The sequence below is a fragment of the Anneissia japonica genome, unplaced genomic scaffold, assembly GCF_011630105.1.
Source record: "Anneissia japonica isolate Jap-2015-1 unplaced genomic scaffold, ASM1163010v1 scaffold284_len19292_cov164, whole genome shotgun sequence".
Lineage (NCBI taxonomy): Eukaryota > Metazoa > Echinodermata > Crinoidea > Comatulida > Comatulidae > Anneissia > Anneissia japonica.
This window is the reverse complement of record NW_022739837.1, coordinates 1-10320: the sequence shown is the minus strand read 5'-3', so window position 1 is coordinate 10320 and position 10320 is coordinate 1. Positions and strand designations below refer to the sequence as shown.

General features: G+C 34.4%; 1 protein-coding gene and 1 non-coding gene across 2 annotated transcripts in view; one reads left to right on the top strand and one right to left on the bottom strand.

Moving 5' to 3' along the window:
• The window catches only part of LOC117118064 (sodium- and chloride-dependent glycine transporter 2-like), a gene marked incomplete at its 3' end in the record, with an annotated part of 10308 nt that extends 244 nt beyond the window's left edge, over positions 1-10064 (top strand). The window contains exons 2-10 of the mRNA XM_033262555.1: positions 2161-2292; positions 3145-3496; positions 5284-5416; positions 5897-6037; positions 6487-6590; positions 6989-7113; positions 7949-8061; positions 8695-8910; positions 9900-10064. Coding sequence (XP_033118446.1) covers positions 2187-2292; positions 3145-3496; positions 5284-5416; positions 5897-6037; positions 6487-6590; positions 6989-7113; positions 7949-8061; positions 8695-8910; positions 9900-10064 — 1455 coding nt within the window. The remainder of the gene's footprint in view (positions 1-2160; positions 2293-3144; positions 3497-5283; positions 5417-5896; positions 6038-6486; positions 6591-6988; positions 7114-7948; positions 8062-8694; positions 8911-9899) is intronic.
• Trnam-cau lies at positions 758-829 on the bottom strand. The gene has a single exon. It is a non-coding gene; the product is annotated as a tRNA-Met (tRNA).
• Positions 10065-10320: the final 256 nt, after the last annotated feature.

The window sequence follows — 10320 nt, the reverse complement described above, 5'->3', positions numbered from 1 at the left end:
TATTATATATAAAGATGATTTGATTTTTTGGTTTCTTATCTATGATTACATATTCTGCTACATATTTATATTGTTATTTAATTTTTGTATATTTATTTATTATTATTTTTCTTATGTTTTCGTATTTCACTTAACTTAGATTATTGCTTTCTAGTATCTTGCTCATTTTGCTTGATTATAATTATTATAATTGGCCTATGTTATTTGTAATTATGTATTGTATATGGTTTTTTTTAAAATATATATTGTATATGCTTGACAAGTGATGTTCACAGATTGTTTGTTCAAAATAGTGATTACGTTCGCTTTTGTGTCCCTGTTCAGTCATACAATTTATTGTACTTATTATATACCACCATTGTATTGTACTTTTTTTTGACAAATAAAGAATAGGGATAATAAGAATTGCCAAGTTAATTTTGCTCATGATAATTTGTTAAATTAAAAGAAATATATATAGCAGAACGAGGTTTTTACCATTGGACCCAGCACGCTACCGCTGCGCTCATTCACAACGTTCATAAACTGGCATAAGGTTTGTTGCTTTGTTTTGGTCTGAGAAATCATACAATGTCGTAAGTTTTGATAATAAAAATATACTTAGCTGAGCGAGGTTTTTCGATCCTCGGGGACCTCTAGGTTACGGGCACAGCACGCGTCCGCTGCGTCACTCTGCTTCTTATACAAAGGCTTTCTAAACTTGTATTAGTTTCAGAAATCAAACAATTTTGAAAATTTTAAATAAGAAAAATATGCTTAGCAGAGCGAGGTTTCGATCCTCGGACCTCTGGGTTATGGGCCCAGCACGCTTCCGCTGCGCCACTCTGCTGCTTACATTGATCCTTCCAAAATTTGCATTAGTTTGAGAAATCAAACAATTTCAAAATGTTTCAATAATAGAAAACATACCTTAGCAGAACAAGGTTTCGATCATCTGTCGTGATCCTCTAAGTTATAGGCCCAGCCGCTTCCGCTGTGCCACTCTGCTCTTTATATTAACGCTTCATAAACTTGAATTAGTTTCAGATATTAAACAATTTTGAAAATTGTAAATAACAAAAAGCACTTAGTTGAGCGATGTTTCGATCCTCGGACCTCTGGGTTATGGGACCAGCACGCTTCCGCTGCGCCACTCTGCTTGTGGTACTTAAACGTTACATTAAAAGATTCTCATTGACTTCGATGATGTCTTAACAATTTCGAAATTTTTGAATAAATAAAATACTACTTAGCAGAGCGAGGTGTTGATCCCCGGGCCGGTTTCGGGACCAGCGCGCTTCCGTGGTAAAAATAACGCTTCATTAAACGCTTCTTATTGACTTAGATGATGATGTCTTGACAAATTCCAAAATATAGTCCTTAAAATATTTAGCAGGGTAAAGTTTCGATCCTCGGATCTCTGGAATATGGACTGTACGCTCGCACTGCCCCACTCATTTATATAGTAATTTTATTATCCAAACGCACCATTTTCTGCTTGTGGTACTTAAACGTTACATTAAACGATTCTCATTGACTTCGATGATGTCTTAACAATTTCGAAATTTTTGAATAAATAAAATACTACTTAGCAGAGCGAGGTGTTGATCCCCGGGCCGGTTTCGGGACCAGCGCGCTTCCGTGGTAAAAATAACGCTTCATTAAACGCTTCTTATTGACTTGACAAATTCCAAAATATAGTCCTTAAAATATTTAGCAGGGTAAAGTTTCGATCCTCGGATCTCTGGATTATGGACTGTACGCTCGCACTGCCCCAATCATTTATATAGTAATTTTATTATCCAAACGCACCATTTGTAATACATGCCGTAAATATACATAGCAGAGCGTTTCAATATTTATACAATAAAATATATATGATAGTAGGCCTATCCTTACTATTAGAAAATTTGTTTAAATAATTAAAATTTATCTTCACTCGCTAAAGCAGCAAAAATCAGGGGGTTGGGCTATTAAATTTGCCTGTGTTCTTCATGTGTGTTGGTATGGATTGATGTAATATAGATGTGGAGTTGTTAATTACGATTAATTTCAATCTTGATAGTATATAAATATGGCAATAAAAAATATAGCCTATCAGATTCTGTATGATAATGGTAATTGATTATTTACATAATTGATAGTAGTTAATCATTTTTTTTTAATTTTAAATTTACTCAGGGGCATTTCTGATTCCATATGCCACGATGTTGCTCTTGGCCGGACTTCCAATGTTCTTTATGGAACTATGTCTTGGTCAGTTCACCAGCAGTGGACCAGCAACGATATGGAAGATGTCACTGATGTTCCGAGGTAAGATAAAAACATTTAATAATTATAATTGAATGCTTGAATACGTGTATGTAAACAAAATAATCTTATAATTCATTTATCTTTCATTATTTTCAATTTTTTCATATAATATAATATATTTATATTATAAATGTATTGAACTATGTACATTAATATTTTCTTATATTCATTCATTTACCTATCTATTATTCCATCTACCCATCCTTCTATCCTTTCATTCATTCATTCATATAGTCAGTCAGTCAGTCATTCTTCAATCTTTCATTCACTCATTCATCCTTTCATTCATTCATTCATTCATTCAATCACTTATTCCTTTATTCATTCATGCATTTATTTATTTATTCATTCATTCATTCTTCCATCCATCCATATAGTTCCATCCCGCTATCCTTCAAACCATCAATTTATCCACCTGTCCATTCATTCATTCATCCATTTATTCATTCAGTTTCATTCATTCATTCATCAATCCATCTGTCCATCCATCCATCTATCCTTCAAGCTATCAATTTATCCATCTATCCATCCATCCATCAATTTATTCATTCATTCATCCATCCATCCACCCACCCACCCATTGATTGATTGATTCATCATTCATTCATTCATTCATTCATTCATTAAGTTTTTCATTCATTCATTCATTCATTCATTAAATCATTTATCCATTCTTCTGTCCGTCCGTCCTTCCTTCCATCTATCCATCTATCTATCCATTCATTCATTCATTCATTCATTCATTCATGCATGCATGCAAGCATCCATCCATCCATCAATTCATCCATTTTTATTATGTTTGTTATGTCCTTCACATTTTTTATTTATTTATTTATTTTTTTGGTTTAACAGGCATCGGATATGGTATGGTGATGATTTCCGCGTGTATAGGACTTTACTACAACGTAATCGTAACATACACGTTGTATTACATGTTTGCGTCCTTCACCACGATGCTGCCGTGGGTGGGCTGCAACAACTCATGGAACACGGACATGTGCAACGGCTTTTACGACGAATGTCTGAGCAAAGGGGACAGTATTATGACGGTGAACAACACATGCGTGGCAGTGGCGTCTATGTCGGAGGATATGCTGGAGTATTATGGCGTCAAGTATAGTGCCCTCTCGGGGCTATTGGACTTGTCCAACTACACCGACCCTCTTCAGGGTCAGAGGAGACTCCTGAGTGAAGAGTATTTCAAGTAAAGACAACGCTCTACATTTTTGATTGGATTTTGGTATACTACAATGCTTTAATGCAATAATGATTATGATAACACGACCGAAATAATGGCCAACCTATATTGCAATACTGAAAATACGTCCGAATATTACCTAAATAATAGACCTAAACTATATTAATAATATTAATGATATTTATAATGAAAATAGCAATATTATACAGATAATAATAATGATTACAATATTTAAAATAAGGAAAGTATAATAGTAAAAATGATGATGATCATAATAATAATACTAACACTACTACTACCAATAATAATGAAACATTCTATAATGGGCCTACTTTGTGAAGGTCTTGTAAAAAAAATGATTAAATTATTGTGACGATTGGGAGTAGGGTGTGGATCTGAGGACCATTGAAAGGAAAACGTCACAGACCAAATATTTTGAAAACGGATCAACTGAATGAAACATTCGGAAAAAGTTTAACCAAGTTACAAGGAAGATAGTATTATGTGTTGGCGACGAATCAGTCAAAGGTGTACATTGGAGGGTCATTTAAATTTTTCAGAGATTCCAGACGTAAATATCTATAAAAAGTTTTCAATTGGTGTAAATGCAACTTTCTATGATAGTTTGGATAAAGATCCAGTCAAGAAATGACTTATTTGTTGTGATGATCCGGCATGGGGTATGAATATGAGAACCATGTAAAGGGACGTCCCTGACCAGATATTTCAAAAATGGGTTAACTGATCCGAATAAAACTTTCGTGAAAGTTTAACCAAAGTTACAAGAAAGATATTATGATATGTAGGGGACGATCCAGGGTACTGTGTAAATTTGAGGGTCTTTTAAATTGCTTACGTCCCAGTTATGGATAAAAATGACACTTTGCAGAATAGTTTTTCATGGTGAAATAAAGAAATGATTCAATTTTGGTGACGATCCGCAGTAAGGTGTGGATATGAGGACCATTAAAAGATTTTTTGTTGACAATTGATTAAATTATTTAAACGCAATTTTTTTTTTTAAACGCGTTGTTTGTAAAGCGCATAAACCAGTTACAGCTAGGTTGAACTCAAAACTACCACCGTGATATGCATGAACAATTTTGCTTTAAGTTATTGAATCGCTTTGAACTGAAAATGCACTTTCCTGTGTAAGGTCAGCCCATATAGCGCGCAATGATTGTGATCCACGATGCACTTCGCTCATTGCAGCCATAGTTCAAGTCTCACTAATAACGTCGCAATGAACTTGGTTTTCCACTTAATTAAATTTATATTGGTTTTCCGTTTTTTTTTTGTTTTTTGTTTTTTTTTTACTTTATACCTTTTAACGAGTTTTCTTTAGCAGTAGCAGCAGCAGCAGTAGTAGCAGCAGCAGCAGCAGCAGTAGTATTGATAAAACCTTATAAAACTAGAGCAGTCACTCCATGAGTGCATACCTCCGGTTTATTCCTCAATACCAAGCAATACGTAGGCCGATGATTCAGGCATATTCAGCTTCTTGAGTGCAGTAGCATCCCTTCAAGAAAATAATTGAATCACGTGCCACTCGTATTCAGGCATATTTATTGTTTGAGTGCTACCCCTACCTGTGGCCGAATACGAGGTGCGATTCCAATATTTGTCTTTTGTACTCGAAGGGTGAACATCGATTTTCCATGACCTTGTACCATTCCACTAAATGTTATGATGAGGCTATTTATTAGTTTTTGCGTAATCTTGCGACAGGGAGACAGCGATGAATACATAACCTCCTCTGAGGGAAGTAATAAATGATAAATTTATATTTCTAGGAATGCTGTCCTTCACGAGGCCCCTGGTATTGGTCAGGTGGGATCGATTGTGTGGCCTCTCATGGGCTGCCTGATCTTCGCTTGGGTCATCATCTACATCTGTTTACGAAGGGGCATCAAATCATCCGGAAAAGTAGGAATTTTTTTAAAATTTCTACACTACTGAATGGGTTTATCATATTGACATGATAATACATTTGAAAATCACGTAATATCTAATAGGCCTACTTATTTATTTATTCATTTTTATTTCGACATGCTTATATGGCGCTGTACGAAGCACAGTGCCTACTTGTTACTAAACTTACATTGCAAAACAAAAACAATAAAGTGTGATTAAAAAATATAAAAAAAACTCAGAGAAAAGACACTCTTTAAGACGAGTTTGAATATAGAGGTGCATGCCGATTCCGCTTTTCTCAAATCAGGAAGTGCGTTCCAAGTATATCTGGAGCGGAAAAAGAAAACACCAATCATCGCCTGCTTTCGTCTTCGATCCCGGAACAAAAAGCAGGGTGGAATCATTAAAGGAACTGAGTCGACAATATTATTTTAGTCAAAACAAAGCTACTGTTCCATCTCAGTTAAATTACAGTATTAATATAATATAAAGGAATATTTTATATATTACTTCACTTCATTCCCGTACCTTGTTCTTTTCCTCTTTCTGATACTGGGAGTGACTTTGGATGGAAGCGAAAAGGGAATCGAGTTCTTCATCACTCCACGATGGGAGATTCTTTATGAACCCAAAGTTTGTGACACTTTTACTTGCTTATTATTTCATAAGAAATACAAATATCTTATTAAATAAAAAAAAATAGTAAGTAACACTTTTTTGACTAACGGTGACTGTGGCTTCATCAGGTGAGTGATATGGTGCATTTGACAATCTCTCAATGTTTAAGGTTATTAAAATGTTGAATCATAAACATTAATCTTAAAATCACAACAGAATTCCAGCTAACCATAACAATTTGATAATAATAACAGGAATAGTAATGATAATTTGTATGTATTCATATATATATATATATATATAAGGAAAATACATTTTAATAACTATTTTATTTAAAATAAATGTGATGTATATCTTATAATAATAATGTAGTTGTATGCGTTCTGTCTAACTAAGCACTTATCAGATGAATTATCCACAGAATTATCTTTTGGATTAAATATGTTTTACGTGACCTCCTTTAGGTGTGGTTGGATGCAGCGGTTCAAATCTTCTTTTCCCTGAGCACATCATGGGGTGGGTTGCTAACGTTGTCCTCCTACAACCGGTTCCGCAACAACTGCTGCTTGTGAGTATACCTGCTGATGAACAGTCGAATTTCTAATGATGATGATAATGACGATGATGAATTTGAGGATAATGATGTCGAGAATAGTGATTATGATGATGAAGATGATGATATTGATAATAATAATAATGATGATAATAATAATAAATTAATAACATTAATAATATTAACAATAGAATTATCTATCATTAATTTTACATTGATGTCTATTTATGTTATGCTATTTATTATTATGATAATAAAAACAATTATGTGATTTGTCATAATAATAATAATAATTATTATTATTATTATTATATTAATAATAATAATAATGTCAGAATATTATTATTATTAATAATAATAATAATTACTATTATTATTATTATTATTATTATTAATATTAATATTACTTATAGCGACGCAATGTTCATTGCCATTGCCAACTGCCTCACCAGTGTGTTCGCAGGATTTGTGATCTTCTCAATCATCGGATTCATGGCACATGAGTTGGGAAAAGAAGTCAGTGAAGTCGTAGACCAAGGTATAAGGCCACTGGTCATTAAGGTCTCAGATAACACCATGTGGAGGAAACTGATATATCGATGGATGGGTCTCTATTAAGTTACTTTTTCTCATGGTTAATTCTACACTTTTGTAATATTTCTATAAGATGATAAAACCATAAACGCAATCCTGCTCATTCTAGTGGAAATTGTGGTTAAGAAGATGCTTGCCTTCCAGTCCCAGGGTCTTGGCTTACCTGTGACAGTACATGATTTGTTTTCTCAGGACTAAAAAAACATAACCCAGATAACACCATGCCTTCCAGTCCCAGGGTCTTGGCTTACCTGTGACAGTACATGATTTGTTTTCTCAGGACTAAAAAAACATAACCCAGATAACACCATGTGGAGGAAACTAAAAAAAACATAACACACTCTCTGGCTTCGTAATGAGATCTAAGCTGATAAAACATCACGTTATTTCATCTATCTAAGAGGGTCTCCTCAAAATCAGCCGACCTTCTAGGACACGCTGTATGTCACCCTCTATAAGTATGTTTTTTTTAATAACTGACGACGCGCGTCTTAATCTGCGGTGGTAAACTTTTCTTATCATTTTACCCTATGTCTCTACCCCTCCTCCTAATATAAACCATAAAGAGGTCGGCTTTACCCACCAGACCAAGATTCCGAACTATAATAATTAAAAGTATGCAGATTAAAGCTATTCCTAAACTGAATAACTATGTCATTAAAGTTTTATGAAATTTTAGCTGCTAATTCAAAAGAATATATTATCACCTAATATGTGACCCAGATTCAGTATTCGTTGATTTTAAAGTAATTCCTAATTTGTATTTATATTTTCATTAGGCTTTGGTCTTGCCTTCATTGCCTACCCTGAGGCCCTGACTAGACTACCGGCTGCACCTGTCTGGTCTGTCTTGTTCTTCTTCATGCTGCTGACTTTGGGCCTGGACACACAAGTAAGAAAAACTGCTTTAATGATACTCAATTTAATTCGTTCATCTTCAGGATAATAACATTACAATGCTTTTTAATTTATGATTTGTTTCTGTTTAAGTTCACCATCATGGAGACCACTGTCTCTTATACACATCTAGATGTGTATAAGTAATAATATGTATACTAAGCCTGAAGGTGGCGCTTTCCTACGGCAGCCATCTTGGATGGTACACATACACAACTCTGCATTGCTCCGCCATCTTGTCAGCACTCTAGTTGTTTAATAGCTCTATGGAATTAGGTAATCCCAGAAAAATTATACTATGGAACGCCATGCAAATAAGTAATATGGAACGCCATTTGTGCCAAAATCGATTTATTCTTAAGCATTTCAACTGATTAAGACAAAGATTAGGGACTGGAACCCAGTCTAATGGTGTGTGTACTGTCCTTTAAACTAGTATTGTTCTCACAACCAAAAACAACATTCTCTTTCTCTCCCTATGCCTCGGAAAGACAATATGAGAACAATAGGTCCCGAATGATCAACTTCTTGGATGCACCATCCATTTTAACAGTAAACTGAATGCACCACATAGATTTTGTAACCTTTATTAAACACAGAAATATGGAGTTTTATTTCTCTTTCTCAGGCTGGGGTGTTCTGGGTCAATCTGTTGGATTCATACTCAGCAAGCTTCGTCATTCTCACCTTCGCCACAATGGAGTGCATGGTCATATGTTGGGTGTATGGCTACGACCGATTCAAGGGAGACATTAGGATCATGATTGGCGCAAGAAGGGTCAACAGCATGTTCTTCAACTACTGGCGGGTCTGCTGGTGCTTCCTTACCCCTGTTGTCCTGACCGTTCGTATCATACAATATTATACTTACAGTTGGCCTAACGACAACGCAGGGACGTAGGCTAGTAACTGATTGGGGGTACCGAAATTCAAAATGCAGACTAACATCTTACGCCAATAAAAATTCAATGGCCTATATAAAAACTCAATGGCCTATTTTGCTTAACCCAGTCCCACGTGCCTCAGCCAACGCCCATGTACTGAATTTGTACAAACCTGCTGCTTGAATTAGTTCTTTACTCCCCGTCAACAGCACATTAAACCCATTCTTTACGATTTACATTGGCTCACTGTTAAAGAAAGAAGTAGGCATATATTTAAACTAATTTTACTTGTTTTTAAGTCGCTCTAATTTTAACAACCATCATATTGTCTGGTGTTTCTTACGTTTTTCTTATGTTTTCTCACGGGCACTCCGTTCCACCGATGAACACCTTCTGCAAACCCCTATACTTAAACAAAAACATGAAGCATTATGGTCAACGTTCAACCCCCTCCCCCACCTCTATCCATCTCTGAAACCTTGCCCATTTCTGTTAAACAGTCAGCAAATTTAAGTTCTTAATTTAAGTATTTAAGAAGAATCTTAAAACTTCCTTATTTTCTAAAGCTTTTAAGTTTGGTTTAATTTTCACTTGCGCCTTTGATAATTTGAATTGGCGCGGTAAAAAATGTCTGAATTATCAATATTTATTCTTGCTTTAATATAGTTGAATAGGCCTACAGTATAATAATAAGATTGATCAAATAGGATACCGGTAAGTTTCTCTTTAAAAGAGTAATTATTGACCACTGGAAGTCAAACACAGCACTTGCTAATTTTCAGTTTCAGGCCATGCAGCTTGTTTGATGATGTGTAAATAAATATACAAAATAAACAATACTGGTTTTGCAGCATTCCAAATAATATTAATTGGTTAACATAAAATTAATTGTTTAAATTTGCATTTCAGTGTTGTTATTTTATTAACTGACACAATTTAATATTAACAGTTGGTACAGTTGTACAGCTTCGTCAACTGGGAGGCGCCATCTTACAATGGGGAATTTCCAGGCTGGGCGCACATCATCGGTTGGGCAATTACTGGTTCGACCTTCATCTTGACTCCTGTCTTCATCTTGGTGGAGATCAAGAATGCACCGGGAACGTTTCTTGAGGTATCATAGTTTTGAACTATTGTGTTTATTATTATTTTATAAAATTCATATTATTATTATTATTATTATTATTATTATTATTATTATTATTATTATTATTACCAGTATTATTAGCTTTTTGTATGTAGTCCCTTCAGTTTTTTACCATTTCAATGACAGATGTTTTTTAGAAATCAAACACTTTATAATACTTCACTACAGGTTGTCTTATACTATTAAACATTTTAATTTTTTTATTTTTTAAAATTTATTTAAT